Source organism: Salvelinus namaycush, chromosome 11 (genome assembly GCF_016432855.1).
Source record: "Salvelinus namaycush isolate Seneca chromosome 11, SaNama_1.0, whole genome shotgun sequence".
In the NCBI taxonomy this organism is placed as follows: Eukaryota; Metazoa; Chordata; class Actinopteri; order Salmoniformes; family Salmonidae; genus Salvelinus; species Salvelinus namaycush.
The window spans coordinates 24,405,448-24,423,850 of NC_052317.1; the positions used below are offsets into that span (position 1 = coordinate 24,405,448).

Genomic DNA, 18,403 nt, shown 5'->3' on the forward strand with positions numbered 1-18,403 from the left:
CTACACTACCGGTCAAAAGTTTTAGAACACATTTCTTTATTTTGACTATTTTCTACTTTGTAGAATAATAGTGAAGACATCAAAACTATGAAATAACACATATGGAATCTTGTAGTAACCAAAAAAGTGTTCAACAAATCTAAATATATTTTATACTTGAGATTCTTCAAATAGCCACCCTTTGCCTTGATGACAGTTTTGCACACTCTTGGTATTCTCTCAACCAGCTTCACCTGGAATGATTTTCCAACAGTCTTGAAGCAGTTCCCACATATGGAACACATATGGCTACATATGAAGCAGTTCCCACAATAGGGCTATCTTCTGTATACCCCCCCTCCCCACCTTGTCACAACACAACTGATTGGCTCAAACACATTAAGAAAGAAAGAAATTCCACAAATGAACTTTTAAGAAGGCACACTTGTTAATTGAAATGCATTCCAGGTAACTACCTCATGAAGCTCGTTGAGAGAATGACAACAGTGTGCAAAGCTGTCGTCAAGGCAAAGGGTGGCTATTTGAAGAATCTTACATATAAATTATATTTTGATTTGTTGACCACTTATTTTGGCTACTACATTATTCCATATGTGTTATCTCATAGTTTTGATGTCTTCACTATTATTGTGCAATGTAGAATATAGTAAAAAGAAAGAAAAACCCTTGAATGAGTAGGTGTGTCCAAACTTTTGACTTGTAGTGTATATATCAACATCCGAAAAGAAAAGGTTTTTAGATGTGCCAAGTGAACCTGCAACCACAACACTTCAATAACACTTGACATAAGCTCTTCTCTCAGTATTACAGGGATATGGCTCTGAATATATATATATATATATACAGCAACACCTCCCCCATAAGCATTTCTGTCTCTTCCATAGATGTTATATCCTTGTATTGCTACTGATGTATTATCAAATGAATTATCTAAGTGAGTCTCAAAAATGGCTAATATATGAATGTTATCTGATACTAGCAACTTTGGAAGTATGCTTAGGGTCATTGTCCATTTGGAAGACTAATTTGCGACCAAGCTTTAACTTCCTGACTGATGTCTTGAGATGTCGCTTAAATATATCCACATAAATTTCCTGCCTCATGATGCCATCTATTTTTTTTGAATGGCACGAGCCCTCCTGCAGCAAAGCACCCCCACAACATGATGCTGCCACCCCCGTGCTTCACGGTTGGGATGGTGTTCTTCGGCTTGCAAGCCTCCCCCTTTTTCCTCCAAACATAACAATGGTCATTATGGCCAAACAGTTCTATTTTTGTTTCATCAGACCAGAGGACATTTTTCAAAAAATTACAATCTTTGTCCCCATGTGCAGTTGCAAACCGTAGTCTGTCTTTTTATGGCAGTTTTGGAGCAGTGGCTTCTTCCTTGCTGAGCGGCCTTTCAGGTTATGTCGATATAGGACTCGTTTTACTGTGGATATAGATGCTTTTGTACCTGTTTCCTCCAGCATCTGTTGTTCTGGGATTGATTTGCATTTTTCGCACCAAAGTACGTTCATCTCTAGGAGACAGAACGCGTCTCCTTCCTGAGCGGTATGACGGCTGCGTGGTCCCATGGTGTTTGTACTGTGTACTATTGTTTGTACAGATGAACGTGGTACCTTCAGGCGTTTGGAAATTGCTCCCAAGGATGAACCAGACTTTTGTAGGTCTACAATTTAGGTTGTAAGGTTTTGGCAGATTTCTTTTGATTTTCCCATGATGTCAAGTAAAGGGGCACTGAGTTCGAAGGTAGGCCTTGAAATACATCCACAGGTACACCTCCAATTGACTCAAATGATGTCAATTAGCCTATCGGGAGCTTCTAAACCCATGACATAATTTTCTGGAATTTTCCAAGCTGTTTAAAGGCACAGTCAACTTAGTGTATGCTAACTTCTGACCCACTGGAATTGTGATACAGTGAGTTATAAGTTAAATAATCTTTCTTTAAACAATTGTTGGAAAATGACTTGTGTCATGCACAAAGTAGATGTCCTAACCGACTTGCCAAAACTACAGTTTGTTAACAAGAAATTTGTGGAGTGGTTGAAAAACGAGTTTTAATGACTCCAACCTAAGTGTATGTAAACTTCTGACTTCAACTATACATTTGTTTCAAATTCTTGGCTCGTTCCAGAACAGTGACCTTGTACTTGAACCTCAGTAACTTGACCACACCTGGGCTGGTGGTGGTTTTCCAGTTCTGTAGGCATACTCCACCTCAATCTTCCTGTGGTGTATCTTCAATTTCTCCAAGATCATTTCCCTCAGTTTCTCCTCATACTCAGTCCAGGTATCATGGAGATTCTGCAATCCTGTCCACAACCTTGTTCACCTCGATTGTCCCTCGATATAAACGGATTTCTCTGTCATTGTTATCATGGATTCACACACAGAACTGATGTCCTCTCTCAATGACTTACAGATTGTTGTCATCTTTCCATTATCCCGTTTAAATTCATCGTGCTGACCCTGGGAGAACTGCAAACTGTTCATCTGGTCATGGTCCTCTTTGGTCAGGTCGTCCATTATTTTATTCGGTGACTCCACCAGTATTTGGACAAAACACTTGAAGAGGGAGGGAGAGTAGAGGAGGGGAAGAGGGAGTGAAGGGAGAAGAGAGGGGTATGGGGAGAGGAGCAAGGAGGGGGGAGAGGAGAGGGAGCGAGAGAGAGAGAAGGGTGGAGGGAGCGAGAGAGACGGGGGAGCGAGAGAGAGCGAGAGGGACGGGGCGAGAGGGACGGGGCGAGAGGGATGGGGATGGGAAGAGGAGCAAGAAGAGGGAGCGAGAGAAGGGGAGAGCGCAAAGGGGGAGAGTGAAAAGAGAGGGAAGAGGGGCATGTGAGAGAAGGCGAGAGAGGAGGTGCACGAGAGGGGGAAGGGGAGAGAAGATGGAGAGAGATGGTTCAAGAGGGTGAGGGAGAAAGAAGGGAGTGGCGGGAGAGAAGAGGGGGGAGGGGAGAGGAGTAAGAAGACAGAGCAGGAGAAGGGTGAGAGAGAGAGGAGGGGTGTGAGAGAGAGAGGAGGGGCGTGAGAGAGAGGAGGGGCGTGAGAGAGAGAGAGAAGAGGTGCGTGAGAGAGAGAAGAGGGGCGTGAGAGAGAGGAGGGGCGTGAGAGAGAGAGAGAAGAGGGGCGTGAGAGAGAGAGAGAAGAGGTGCGTGAGAGAGAGAGAAGAGGTGCGTGAGAGAGAGAGAGAAGAGGGGCGTGAGAGAGAGAGAGAAGAGGGGCGTGAGAGAGAGAGAGAAGAGGGGCGAGAGAGAGAGAGAAGAGGGGCGAGAGAGAGAGAGAAGAGGGGCGAGAGAGAGAGAGAAGAGGGGCGTGAGAGAGAGAGAGAGAAGAGGGGCGTGAGAGAGAGATAAAGAGAGAAGGGGGAGAGGAGAGAGAAAAGGGGCATGAGAGAGGGAGAAAGAAGGAAGTGGAGGGAGAGAAGAGGGGGAGAGGAGAAGAGTGGGGCGGGAGAGAGAGAAGAGTGGGGCGGGAGAGAGAGAAGAGGGGGGGGGGAGAGAGAGAAGAGGGGGTCGGGAGAGAGAGAAGGGGGGGGCGGGAGAGAGAGAAGAGTGGGTCGGGAGAGAGAGAAGAGTGGGTCGGGAGAGAGAGAGGACAGAGACCCACTCTTCTCTCTCCCGACCCAGAGAGAGAGAAGAGGGAGGGGACAGAGAGAGAAGGGACAGAGAGAGAAGGGACAGAGAGAGAAGGGACAGAGAGAGAAGGGACAAGGAGAGGAGGGGACAGAGAGAGAAGGGAGGGGACAGAGAGAGAAGGGACAGAGAGAGAAGGGGGAGGGGACAGAGTGAGAGGGGGGAGGGGACAGAGTGAGAGGGGGGAGGGGACAGAGTGAGAGGGGGGAGGGGACCGGGTGAGAGGGGGGAGGGGACCGGGTGAGAGGGGGGAGGGGACCGAGTGAGAGGGGGGAGGGGACAGAGTGAGAGGGGGGAGGGGACAGGGTGAGAGGGGGGGAGGGGACGGGAGAGAGAGATGAGTGGAGAGAGAGGAGGGGAGTGAGAGAAGGCGAGAGAAGAGAGGCACGATAGAGAGTAAGTGGAGGGGGAGAGAGGGGAGATGGAGAGAAGAGGGGACAGAGAGAGAGGGGAGTGAGAGGGAAGGGGAGAGTGAATGGAGAAGGGGGAGAGGGCTAGAGAAACACGAGAGGTAGAGGAGAGACACGAGAGGGAGAGGAGAGACACGAGAGGTAGAGGAGAGACAAAACGCGAGGGCGAGGAGAGAGAGAGACGAGAGGGGGAGCGAGACGAGAGAGATGATCAGGAAGGCTGGTACAGATCGTCTCTGTCAGTGCTGCTCTCTCCTCTCTCAGCTGTGAAAAGGAAAAGGCCACGCCACTCAACAGTGAAGGCTGTATACATTCATGGTGGCTTACCACAGTGTCTACTGTAGCATTAGCACCAACACAGCTCACATACCCCTGAATGGGTGGTTACAGACCCCTGAATGGGTGGTTACAGACCCCTGAATGGGTGGTTACAGACCCCTGAATGGGTGGTTACAGACCCCTGAATGGGTGGTAACAGACCTCTGAATGGGTGGTTGCAGACCTCTGAATGGGTGGTTGCAGACCTCTGAATGGGTGGTAACAGACCCCTGAATGGGTGGTTGCAGACCTCTGAATGGGTGGTTACAGACCTCTGAATGGGTGGTTACAGACCCCTGAATGGGTGGTAACAGACCTCAGAATGGGTAGTTGCAGACCTCTGAATGGGTAGTTGCAGACCTCTGAATGGGTGTGTGCATCCCAAATTGCACCCTTTCCCTATATTGTACACTACTTTTGACCAGAGGACTGATCAAAAGTAGTGCATTAAATGGGGAATAGGGTGCCATTTGTGATTCCATATGTCTGGCACCCCCCCTTGCCACCCCCATCAGCAAATCACCAGCTCCCTCCTCAACTGAATAAAAACATCAGCCCTCCTTGTTTCCTTCATCTGCTCTGGTTAGAAAAGACTTGACGAGTGATAACAATATGGTGGAAGCTCATCATTAGGCTGTCTTTTACCTGGTCAGTTGGTTCAGGTTAGTGCAGATGAAGGAGAGGAGGCAGGACTGTGTTTGGGGAAGAACTCCTGGGAAAGTCTGAAGAGACCAATACATGTGATATGACACTTTGGGAGAGAAGTGTGAACATCAATGGGCTAATCATGGTGTGACAAATGGAGCAGAATTTAAATGGAGTTTTTGATCAAGAAGAACTGAGAAAATGGATGGGTCGTTTCAAAGGAAACGTGTACAGATAGGGGAACCATAGACTTGCATGAGCAATGTTTTCTGCTACAGAAAATACTTTAGAGGTCTTACTTTAAAACTCTTTGTCCTTTTATGTTTCCCATTGTTGTAGGGTTTTTATATTGTGTCTGTAGGTATGGTAAGGGTCTGGATTATTGTATTATATCAATTGTAATCTGACTCCCAGTTTAGACCAGGTTACTTAAAGGGCTTTGTGCTGATGTAAAATAAATGCATGTGATTGATTGATTAATTGACTGGCTGACTGACTCCCCTCTCTGTCCCCCCTCTCTCTAGCACTGTGCATACTGTTAGTCTGACTCCCCTCTCTGTCCCCCCTCTCTCTAGCACTGTGCATACTGTTAGTCTGACTCCCCTCTCTGTCCCCCCTCTCTCTAGCACTGTGCATACTGTTAGTCTGACTCCCCTCTCTGTCCCCCCTCTCTAGCACTGTGCATACTGTTAGTCTGACTCCTCTCTATCCCCCCTCTCTCTAGCACTGTGCATACTGTTAGTCTGACTCCCCTCTCTGTCCCCCTCTCTCTAGCACTGTGCATACTGTTAATCTGACTCCTCTCTGTCCCCCCTCTCTCTAGCACTGTGCATACTGTTAGTCTGACTCCCCTCTCTGTCCCCCCTCTCTCTAGCACTGTGCATACTGTTAGTCTGACTCCCCTCTCTGTCCCCCCTCTCTCTAGCACTGTGCATACTGTTAGTCTGAATCCCCTCTCTGTCCCCCCTCTCTCTAGCACTGTGCATACTGTTAGTCTGACTCCCCTCTCTGTCCCCCCTCTTTCTAGCACTGTGCATACTGTTAGTCTGACTCCCCTCTCTGTCCCCCCTCTCTCTAGCACTGTGCATACTGTTAGTCTGACTCCCCTCTCTGTCCCCCCTCTCTCTAGCACTGTGCATACTGTTAGTCTGACTCCCCTCTCTGTCCCCCCTCTCTCTAGCACTGTGCATACTGTTAGTCTGACTCCCCTCTCTGTCCCCCCTCTCTCTAGCACTGTGCATACTGTTAGTCTGACTCCCCTCTCTGTCCCCCTCTCTCTAGCACTGTGCATACTGTTAATCTGACTCCTCTCTGTCCCCCCTCTCTCTAGCACTGTGCATACTGTTAGTCTGACTCCCCTCTCTGTCCCCCCTCTCTCTAGCACTGTGCATACTGTTAGTCTGACTCCCCTCTCTGTCCCCCCTCTCTCTAGCACTGTGCATACTGTTAGTCTGACTCCCCTCTCTGTCCCCCCTCTCTCTAGCACTGTGCATACTGTTAGTCTGACTCCCCTCTCTGTCCCCCCTCTCTCTAGCACTGTGCATACTGTTAGTCTGACTCCTCTCTATCCCCCCTCTCTCTAGCACTGTGCATACTGTTAGTCTGACTCCCCTCTCTGTCCCCCCTCTCTCTAGCACTGTGCATACTGTTAGTCTGACTCCCCTCTCTGTCCCCCCTCTCTCTAGCACTGTGCATACTGTTAGTCTGACTCCCCTCTCTGTCCCCCCTCTCTCTAGCACTGTGCATACTGTTAGTCTGACTCCTCTCTATCCCCCCTCTCTCTAGCACTGTGCATACTGTTAGTCTGACTCCCCTCTCTGTCCCCCCTCTCTCTAGCACTGTGCATACTGTTAGTCTGACTCCCCTCTCTGTCCCCCCTCTCTCTAGCACTGTGCATACTGTAAACGCCTTGGAGCCTCCATCAAGTGCTGTGCTGAAGGATGTGCTCGACTGTACCATTACCCCTGCGCGGGGGCGGCTGGGACTTTTCAGGATATCAGGAGTCTCTCCCTCCTCTGTTCAGATCACATAGAACTGGCCATCAGCAGATGTGAGTCCAGCAGCATTAGATCTAAAACTTCACTTGAAATATTTAAAGTAATACTGTCATAAGTAGGACCCTGAGTTTTTCTGGACCAGGATAAACTCTGGGCCCAGACATTAGCTACTCACAATCTCCATTCTTTAACCAATAACATGCCATCTGAAATGTGTCCCTTTTCTCAATTTCTCTTTTTTTCTTCCCCTCTCCTGCTCTCCCCCCTCCCTCTAGTTCCAGACGACTCTATCTGTGCACTGTGTGACAGCCCCGGGGAGCTCCCTGACCAGCTCTTCTGTACCAGCTGTGGGCAGCACTACCACGGGGCCTGCCTGGACATGGCTGTGACTCCGCTGAGGAGGGCCGGCTGGCAGTGCCCCGAGTGCAAGGTCTGCCAGACGTGCAAGTGAGTCAGCTTTCCACTGCCCCAACCGTCCACCCACATACCTGACCCTGTATTGAGTTGTGTGTGTTGCCGTCGTGTGTGTTGACGATTTTGTTTGTGCTACCTCTGGTTTGTGAGTGTGGCACTGTTCTCTAGCCTTTGACCTCAACCAGGCCAGTCACTGGTAGCAACTGAGTCTGCGATAAATTGAAATCTGCTCCGAAATACAGATTAGGCTAACACAAAGACCCTTTTGCCGTGTCATTTCTCAATATACATTAGTCTTGTAGATAAGGACACACGCATTTTTAACACAACAGGAGCCTATAGACTACAGAGCCAAGAAATGCCATGTTGATGCTGTCCATCTGTTATGTCAAAGAACACATCTCATTCATACTTCCTCTCCTTTTCCCTGTGCGTAGGAACCCGGGTGAGGACGATAAGATGTTGGTGTGTGACATGTGTGACAAAGGCTACCACACCTTCTGCCTGCAGCCGGCCATAGATGACATCCCTACCAACGGATGGAGGTGTCAGGTAGGACATCGAGTGGGGGATATAACGGCATCTGTTTTGTGTGTGCTGTGTTATAGGTCTATGGTATGACTACATTATATAGAGATGTTTTTTCTTCTATGGTATGTGAAGTGGACTAAAGGTTTGTCTTCATTTTCTGTGTCAAATTGTAAGAACGTTGGTTTAAACTCTCACAGTTCCTATTGAGACATTCAGCTGTCGTCTAGGCTACCCGTGTTGAGAATGTGACCTTTTTGGTGGTTGTATCTGTGCTTCCTGTGGTAAGGAAATGACTCACACATGCAGCTCTTTTAAAGGGTACGTTTTAGCCTCAGACCTTGTAGCATTTCAGATAATGCGGCAGCTCATGTGTGTGTGTGTACTGGTGGGTGTGTGTGTACTGGTGTGTGTACTGGTGGGTGTGTGTATACTGGTGTGGGTGCGTGTGTGTGTGTGTGTGTGTGTGTGTGTGTGTGTGTGTGTGTGTGTGTGTGTGTGTGTGTGTGTGTGTGTGTGTGTGTGTGTGTGTGTGTGTGTGTGTACTGGTGGGTGTGTGTGTACTGGTGGGTGTGTGTGTACTGGTGGGTGTGTGTGTACTGGTGGGTGGGTGTGTACTGGTGGGTGGGTGTGTACTGGTGGGTGGGTGTGTACTGGTGGGTGGGTGTACTGGTGGGTGGGTGTGTGTACTGGTGGGTGTGTGTGTGTACTGGTGGGTGTGTGTGTGTGTGTGTGTGTGTACTGGTGTGGGTGTGTGTGTCTGTGTGTGTGTGTGTGTGTGTGTGTGTGTGTGTGTATTGGTGGGTGTTTGTGTGTACTGGTGGGTGTGTGCGGTGGGAGAATCAAACCGTATGCGTCGTCATCCCCTGCCTGTGGCCTCTACCCTCTTCCTCTGTTGGGGTGGGTGGCGCACAGTGCCTGTCTCGGCTGCCAATCAGCTGCTGTTGTGGTGGGTTAACATCCTATCAGCTGCAGTGGTGGTGGCGGGTGGGGATCAGAGCGCAGACCGCAGCAGCAACCAGGCACCTGCCAGGTGGTGGAACATCCTCACACTCACTCAGTTTCTCCCTCTCTGTCTGAGTCAGCAGCACGGCAGGAACACAGTCCACACAACACAAGCAGCAGCCAACCCTCCATCTCTCCTCTCTACCCCACTCTTGAGGCTGCTGATTCACGCCCAGGCACTTTAGTTCTGACTGAAGCCTCATCTGAACGTCTTGGAGATGAATGAAACCCATGTGATTAAGTATCATTGCTCCAGTTTCCGTTGTGTTTCTATCTCTTCCCTACTCCAGAACTGCCGAGTGTGTATCCAGTGTGGTACAAGGACGAGCGGTCAGTGGCACCACACAAGCCTGCTGTGTGAGAGCTGTGTCCAACATCAGGACCCCGCCCTTACCTGTCCACTATGTGCCTGTATCCTGGACCCTGAGCACCAAAAAGACCTGCTCTCCTGCCACAGCTGTAAAAGGTAGACACACCGAGAGCATGTCCATTGTTCATTCTGTTGTAAATCTCCTCACTCCTCATGGAGTTGTTTTAGCCATGTCTTTTTCCATTGATGGAGTCCTACATCTTCATCTGTCCTCTGCTCCTGCTTCCAGATGGCTCCACCTGGAGTGTGAGCGCCAGTCGTCAGGCCAAGCAGACATCCAGCCCAGCCAGGGCTATGTGTGTTCAAGCTGCAGGCCTACTGGATCACCACCACAACAGGCCCCACTGCAGGCAGAGGAGGAGGCAGAGGAGATGGACACAGGAGGCCTAGAACTGAGCCCACAGGCTGCTATTCAGATGCACACAGAATCAGAACCGGTTGTTCCAACGCACACGGATCTAGAACCTGGCGCTAAGCAACTGAGGTCTCCTTCTCCAATGCACAACGACCCAGAAACGCAATTACAACCCGTTCCAATGCCCACAAATGCAGAACCAGAGCCTATCCAAGCCACCAACACTGTCTGTGAGAACGCCCTTGATGATAGGCAGCCACAGCAGGCTACATCAGACCAGCAGCCTGGTAAGTCTCTCTTTTGTCTAACTGGGTTATTTTTGCCTACTCACAGAGGCAAACTGTGTATTATGGTTGCCAAGGTTAGCCATGTGTTTGTTTTCCTGTATCCCCCTTAAGAGCGGTTTGGCAGGTGGACTCACTAGAGCGTGAGGGATTTGTTTGTCGCATGGCTTGGATTATTACTTTAGGATTGTTGAGAGGCGGTATGAAAGGAGAGAGGTGTGGTTTTTTGAGCATCCACGGTCGAGCAGCCTTGTTGTGTGTAGATGAAGGCAGTTTGGTCTGGATGAAGACCAGAGGGAAGCGTTGCTCTGTCTGCTCTCTCTCTTATTCTCTGCCATGGCTCACATCAGACTGACAGCCATTCATTATCAGGGGCTTGGTTTCTAAAGGCTTCAATAACCAGATGGGCTTCCATTATCACAAGATTAAAGCCATGAAAGCATTGTCTTTGTAATTATTTTGCTGTGAAAAAGCAGCACTTTGTAGCCTATTCTTCCGTTGGTTCTCCTGAGGAGATGGAGTTTCTTGTTGCTCTCTGTCCTTGTTTCATAGCATGACCTGGGTGAACAGAACACCTGCCTACTGGTTCGTGTTCAGTAGGGTACAGTACACCACACTGTAGCAAAATGTTTTGCAATGGAAAACAAAAATCTGTGCTGTTAATTAGAAGTACAGGTTAGAAATAGAGGTCGACCGATTATGATTTTTCCCCGCCGATACCTATACCTATTATTGGAGGACCAAAAAACGCCCATACCGATTAATCGGACGATTTTTATATTTGTAATAATGACAATTACAACAATACTGAATGAACAATGAACCCTTTTATTTTAACTTAATACATAAATACAATCTATTTAGTCTCAAATATATAATGAAACATGTTTCAAGTTGGTTTAAATAATGCAAAAACACATTGTTGGAGCAGAAAGTAACAGTGCAGTATGTGCCATGTAAAAAAGCTAACGTTTAAGTTCCTTGCTCAGAACATGAGAACATATGAAAGCTGGTGGTTCAATATTCCCAGTTCTTCAATATTCCCAGTTAAGAAGTTTTAGGTTGTAGTTATTATAGGAATTATAACACGTCAACTATTTCTCTCTATACCATTTGTATTTCATATACCTTTGACTATTGGTTTTTCCTATAGACACTTTAGTATTGCCAGCCTAATCTCGGGAGTTGATAGGCTTGAAGTCATAAACTGCGCTTTGGGTCAAGCATTGCTAAGAGCTGCTGGCAAACGCAGTAAAGTGCTTTTTGAATGAATGCTTACGAGCCTGCTGCTGCCTACCACCGCTCAGTCAGACTGCTCTGTCAAATACCAAATCATAGAATTAATTATAATAAACACACAGAAATACGAGCCTTAAGTCATTAATATGGTAAAATCCGGAAACTATCATTTCGAAAACAAAACGTTTATTCTTTCAGTGAAATACGGAACCATTCCGTATTTTGTCGAACGGGTGGCAACCCTAAGTCTAAATATTGCTGTTACATTGCAGAACCTTCAATGTTATGTCATAATTATGTACAATTCTGGCAAATTCATTACGGTCTTTGTTAGGAAGAAACACAGTTCGTAATGAGCCAGGGGGCCCAAACTGTTGCATATACCCTGACTCTGCGTGCACTGAACGCAAGAGAAGTGACACAATTTCCCTAGTTAATATTGCCTGCTAACATGTATTTATTTTAACTAAATATGCAGGTTAAAAAAAATATACTTCTGTGTATTGATTTTAAGAAAGGCATTGATGTTTATGGTGAGGTACATTTTGTGCAACGAATGTGTTTTAAAAAAAATAATCACCCGTTTGGCAAAGTTGAATTAGGCTGTGATTCAATGATAAATTAACAGGCACCGCATTGATTATTTGCAACGCAGGACAAGCTAGGTAACCTAGTAATATCATCAACCATGTGTAGTTAACTAGTGATTATGTTAAGATTGATTGTTTTCTATAAGATAAGTTTAATGCTAGCTAGCAACTTACCTTGCCTCCTTGCAGCCACAGGTCCTTTTGATGCTGCACTCGCGTAACAGGTGGTCAGCCTGCCACGCAGTTTCTTCATGGATTGCAATGTAATCAGCCATAATCAGCATCCAAAAAGGCCGATTACCGATTGTTATGAACTTGAAATCGGCCCTAATTAATCGGTCGACCTCTAGTTAGAACCTCCCTATTTCACTCCCTTTTAAAAAATGTCTCTTTTGAACACGCCCCTATCCTAAATTCCTCCCCTGTTATTATACCTTAGCAAGGCTTCTCTTCTCAATAGTTTCCATGGGCAACAGAACCTATTGCTCACATACATAGTAGTAGCTATGCAAGCTACGTCTCTAGCATGAAAGGAGTGACCCTGATTGGAGTGACCCTGCTATACAGACCCTAGGAGGGGCAGTACATATCCACTCAGGCCTGTGTGGCTTGGCTGCCTGAGGTAGAGTGCTGTAGCAGGTGAATGAGCTGCAGGGTATTACTATGGGACCTAACCTGGATGTCCATCCTCTGTCTAGACTAGACCTGACACAGACAGACAGATCAGGAATCTGTGGTGGAGGGAGGGGAGCAGTGCTGATGATGACAGATAACTAGGGCTGGGCAATATGGCCTAAAACTCATATCTTGATATTTCTTTTTCAAACTTATGGGCGATTCACAATACATATCTTGATTTAAAGAAAATATGTTTTCTCTAAATAAGCTTTGTTATACAGTTAAAGGTCAAATCCACTGCATTTAAAACAGTCAGCAATAATGGAATGAATTCAGAGTTTGTGTAATTATACCAATGCTGAATATATTCCATCCATAACCATAAGACCCACTAATAATTACATTGTTTTAATCATGATCAAAATAGCTTTTTTTAATCACTGATCTGGCTTTCAGGTCCGTCTATAAAAATGTGCTTTTTGTTACAGATTTAACCAGAACCGTGCATAATGCATATGTAGCAGGCATTATAGAAAATGAACACGGGTCTCATAAACCATCTCTCAAGCACAAGCCCACGTGCTAGTGAGTAGCGAGCTAATATTTATATTTAAAGTTGAGTTAATTTAGATCTAGGTGTAATTTCACTATCTCTGAATTCTGCTAGCATGGCAAAACAGTTGAATTGTTATGAATAGACCCTTCTGTCTGTCTCCAACGTCATGATAGCCTGTCCACTTTGTTCAGATGTTGAAATCTAGTGGTCTACCTTATTTCTCAGAATGAGTTGCCAATTCCTTATATAATTGTTATATGGTTCTTGCAGGTTTATAAAACACACACTAAACAGGTAGTATAGCAATCTTTATTTGTCTAAAATGCTGGTAGCCATACGTGGTATCGTATTGTGAGTGTGACAAACTGAGCATTCATTTTCCAGAATGAATGTTCATTGGTTCATCCGTTTTAGTAGTATCTGCTCTTCTCGAAATGTGAGGAGTTGAAACGGTTGGAATGGTTAACTTCTCTATTACAATAAAGAATGTCTCCATGTGTTGTGGTGTCCATATGACTTCTGTTGGACCAAACCTCAAATGCAAATAGCGAGTTGAAACCGTTTGTCAGAGAGGAAGAAGTGATCTCTCATCTTTGTTGTTGTGATTGGTAGGGGAGGGGCTTGGGAGAAAGAGGAGAAGCGAGAGGTTTCACGCGCGCCAAAATCTGTCCAAAATAAGCCATATGCGCATATTTTGAAACTAAGCTTGTGGCCTGCCTTTGGGACAACTCCCATTGTTAGGGTGGAGCATCTCATCATTATATACAGACCTCTGGTGTAAATGGGAAGGTGCACAGCACAGAAGGAGCGAACGATACCAAAAAGACAACATGAGACCAAAAAGACAAATGAGAAGCGGACATAAACGCTCATAAAAACATAAATTGTAATTAATTGAATGAATTGTATATATCGCCCAGCCCTACGGATATCCAGGCAGTAAGACAGCGACGGGTCTGTGCCTCGACATTCGTGGCTGTTTAAAACACCCCTGCTACTTTCTTTACCACACACTCTCGCGTTCACAGACACACTGAAACACAGACAGGAAAGGGAGCGAACAACTTTGAAATCCTATTTGTATGTGTGGGGGCTCCTGTCCTAAGCAGCAGTGGTGTTGTTTTCTTGTGATGCTGCTGTGTGAGCTGCTGGCTGTGATGGGAGGCTGGTGGTTAGGCCTGTGTGATGGGAGGCTGGTGATTAGGCCTGTGTGATGGGAGACTGGTGATTAGGCCTGTGTGATGGGAAGCTGGTGATTAGGCCTGTGTGATGGGAGGCTGGTGATTAGGCCTGTGTGATGGGAGGCTGGTGATTAGGCCTGTGTGATGGGAGGCTGGTGATTAGGCCTGTGTGATGGGAGGCTGGTGATTAGGCCTGTGTGATGGGAGGCTGGTGGTTAGGCCTGTGTGATGGGAGGCTGGTGATTAGGCCTGTGTGATGGGAGACTGGTGATTAGGCCTGTGTGATGGGAAGCTGGTGATTAGGCCTGTGTGATGGGAGGCTGGTGATTAGGCCTGTGTGATGGGAGGCTGGTGATTAGGCCTGTGTGATGGGAGGCTGGTGATTAGGCCTGTGTGATGGGAGACTGGTGATTAGGCCTGTGTGATGGGAGGCTGGTGATTAGGCCTGTGTGATGGGAGGCTGGTGATTAGGCCTGTGTGATGGGAGGCTGGTGATTAGGCCTGTGTGATGGGAGGCTGGTGATTAGGCCTGTGTGATGGGAGACTGGTGATTAGGCCTGTGTGATGGGAGACTGGTGATTAGGCCTGTGTGATGGGAGGCTGGTGATTAGGCCTGTGTGATGGGAGGCTGGTGATTAGGCCTGTGTGATGGGAGGCTGGTGATTAGGCCTGTGTGATGGGAGGCTGGTGATTAGGCCTGTGTGATGGGAGGCTGGTGATTAGGCCTGTGTGATGGGAGACTGGTGATTAGGCCTGTGTGATGGGAGACTGGTGATTAGGCCTGTGTGATGGGAGACTGGTGATTAGGCCTGTGTGATGGGAGGCTGGTGATTAGGCCTGTGTGATGGGAGGCTGGTGATTAGGCCTGTGTGATGGGAGGCTGGTGATTAGGCCTGTGTGATGGGAGACTGGTGATTAGGCCTGTGTGATGGGAGGCTGGTGATTAGGCCTGTGTGATGGGAGACTGGTGATTAGGCCTGTGTGATGGTAAAGAACTTCTAGGGCACTTGGTCTACCAGCCTTTCATCTCTCTATTGATTGGAGTGGAGGGGCCTCCCTCGAGGCCTGAGGCTGAACACCAAGGGTTATATCCCTAAGCTATACTTGATGCTTTAGCTCTGAAGTCAGGCGTCCTCGATCTGGCCCCTACATCCTCTACTCCACTCACTGCCCCTTCCAGTTTCACACATGCAGAGAGAAACTGGATGGGATCAATATCATGCCAAATGTATTGTGAACACACAACATGCATTTTGAATTTGTGTATCATGATCTGTACAAATAAGTACCACTCCACAAATGTAAATCACCAATCCACAAATGTAAATCGCCAATCCACAAATGTAAATTGCCAATCCACAAATGTAAATCGCCAATCCACAAATGTAAATCGCCAATGCACAAATGTAAATCACCAGTCTACAAATGTAAATTACCAGTCCACAAATGTAAATCACCAGTCTACAAATGTAAATCACCAGTCTACAAATGTAAATCACCAGTCTACAAATGTAAATCACCAGTCTACAAATGTAAATCACCAGTCTACAAATGTAAATCACCAGTCCACAAATGTAAATCACCAGTCCACAAATGTAAATCACCAGTCCACAAATGTAAATCACCAGTCCACAAATGTAAATCACCAGTCCACAAATGTAAATCACCAATCCACAAATGCAATTCCAAATCAAATCAAGTTTATTTGTCACGTGCGCTGAATACAACAGGTGTAGACCTTACAGTGAAAGGCTTACTTACAGGCTCTAACCAATAGTGCAAAAAAGGTATTAGGTGAACAATAGGTAGGTAAAGAAATAAAACAACAGTAAAAAGACAGTGAAAAATAGCAGTAGCGAGGCTATATACAGTAGCGAGGCTACATACAGACACCGGTTAGTCAGGCTGATAGAGGTAGTATGTACATGTAGATATGGTTAAAGTGACTATACTATATACTATGCATATATGATGAACAGAGAGTAGCAGTAGCGTAAAAGAGGGGTTGGCGGGTGGTGGGTGGGACACAATGCAGATAGCCCGGTTAGCCAATGTGTGGGAGCACTGGTTGGTTGGCCCATTGAGGTAGTATGTACATTAATTTATAGTTAATTCACTATCCACAAAGAAACACCTTTTGATTTGTATTTGTAAACTGATTTATTGCATTAGAATTTAGATATGCACTATCCACAAATGCAATTCACTATCCACAAACAAACACCCTTTGATTTGCAGGTCATTTCCAAGGGCCTTAAGTAAAGTGACTGCCATAAAGATTTTCATATAGGAGAGATATGCGCAAACATGACAGATATGGCAAACCTGCAACTCCATATTTGGAAGTGCTTAGGTCACCTGACTTTTTCACCCTATTTTCCACCATAATTTGCTAATAAAGTCATTAAAAATCCTACAATGTGATTTTCTGGATTTTTTTTCCTCATTTTGTCTGTCATAGTTGAAGTGTACCTATGATGAAAATTACAGGCCTCTCTCATCTTTTTAAGTGGGAGAACTTGCACAATTGGTGGCTGACTAAATACTTTTTTGCCCCACTGTATATAATCTGGTAATGATGAATCGAAAATAAATTCACTTAGCCTATTGTTTTTCTGGCACATTCATTAAAAAAAAATGCGTGTAGAGTCCAACAATAACATTGTGTCCAGCCAGTGGATCTCATCAGTCCAGAGCATTTTGGCATTCTAGTTCAACATTTACCTGCTCTGTCGCGGTCTACCATTGAAGACTACACTTGTAAATGTCATGCTATTTGTATTTGAGTAATATGATTGGCCGTTCATTCAAGCACCACCACACTCCCACAAGTCCCAATTTATGGAGCACTTGAGCAGTATATGAGGTGATGCCTTCACAACACGCGCAAGCCTTCCAGAGCAAAAAGAAGCACCCATCAATCTACTTGTTGAGCTTATTTATTTTAGGGAAATTGATTTATTGAAGTTAACCTTCAATAGTGAACAGCAATATGCTGGCTGCTGTTGATTGTCTGCAAACGAAAGCTACAAAAAGACACTTAGCATTGTTCTTGGCTAGCCTGCTGTAGCTCCCGAGTGGCGCAGTGCTCTAAGAAATTGCATCTCAGTGCAAGAGGCGTCACTTCAGTACCTGGTTTGAATCCAGGCTGTATCACATCCGGCTGTGATTGGGAGTCCCATAGGGAGGCGCCCAATTAGCCCAGCGTCTTCCGGGTTTGGCCCGAGGTAGGCCGTCATTGTAAATAAGAATTTGTTCTTAACTGACTTGCCTAGTTAAATAAAATGTCAAGATCTCTTTTGGAACATTTGTCTTTAAGGGGCAGTGTCCTATTTTCAAATATCCTCATAATGACATACTGTAGAAGAAAGAAAATAATATATTAATACAATGCAATTCTAAAGAAGAGTAATGACTTGCCTTACTAAATTATATTATACTTCTTTTTAATACATACCTAACCAAACGTAGCCTATTAATAGCTGAATATATATATAGAGAGAGAGCATGCCAACCTATAGGCTCTGCATGACCCCAATGCATTTAAGAACAACACCATGTCCGGGCCAGTAGAAATTATATTTGGGCCAGTGAGAAAAAAATGTTAACGTTGGACCCTGGCGTGTTTCATATGCAGCCACCAAGCTAGCATTGACCAGCTAACCACCTCCGTCACCGGCTTCAGTAGAAAATTTATCGGCGGCGTTGTCCCCACGGTGAGGGTTCGCTGCTTCCCCAATCAAAAACCCTGGATTAACACAGAGGTTGGCGCTAAACTGAAGGACAGGGCTACCGCACACAGAGCTATCGCAGACAACCCTGAGGCTACGGCCGAGGACAGAAATAAGTACAAGAAGTCTCGCTATGACCTCCTCAGAGACATCAAATGAGCAAAAGGACAATATTGGAATAAGGTGAAATCATACCACAGGCTCTGACGCCCGCCGCATTTGGCAGGGGCTACCGTCTGCCCAACGATGCCTCTCTACCAGACAAACTCAATGCATTTTATGCACGCTTTGACAACAACTACATCGTGCCGGGTGTGAAATCGTCACCGACCCAGAGGATTGGGTGATCTCGCTCGCCGAGGCAGAGTGAGAAAGGTCTTTTAGTCAGGTCAACACCTGCAAGGCCGCAGGGCCCAAAGGTATTCCAGGGCACATTCTCATAGCATGCACAGAACAGCTGGCAGACATATATATGGTAATGTTCAACCTCTCCTTGTCCCAGCCTGTAATACCCACATGTT

At 46.3% G+C, this 18,403-nt stretch overlaps 1 protein-coding gene across 1 annotated transcript in view; it reads left to right on the plus strand.

Annotated features, from left to right (window-relative positions):
- Positions 1 to 18,403, plus strand: part of LOC120055304 (histone-lysine N-methyltransferase 2C-like) — a 112,808-nt gene that overhangs the window by 41,429 nt on the left and 52,976 nt on the right. The window contains exons 7-11 of the mRNA XM_039003179.1: positions 6,902 to 7,064; positions 7,287 to 7,458; positions 7,863 to 7,977; positions 9,249 to 9,424; positions 9,558 to 9,970. Coding sequence (XP_038859107.1) covers positions 6,902 to 7,064; positions 7,287 to 7,458; positions 7,863 to 7,977; positions 9,249 to 9,424; positions 9,558 to 9,970 — 1,039 coding nt within the window. The remainder of the gene's footprint in view (positions 1 to 6,901; positions 7,065 to 7,286; positions 7,459 to 7,862; positions 7,978 to 9,248; positions 9,425 to 9,557; positions 9,971 to 18,403) is intronic.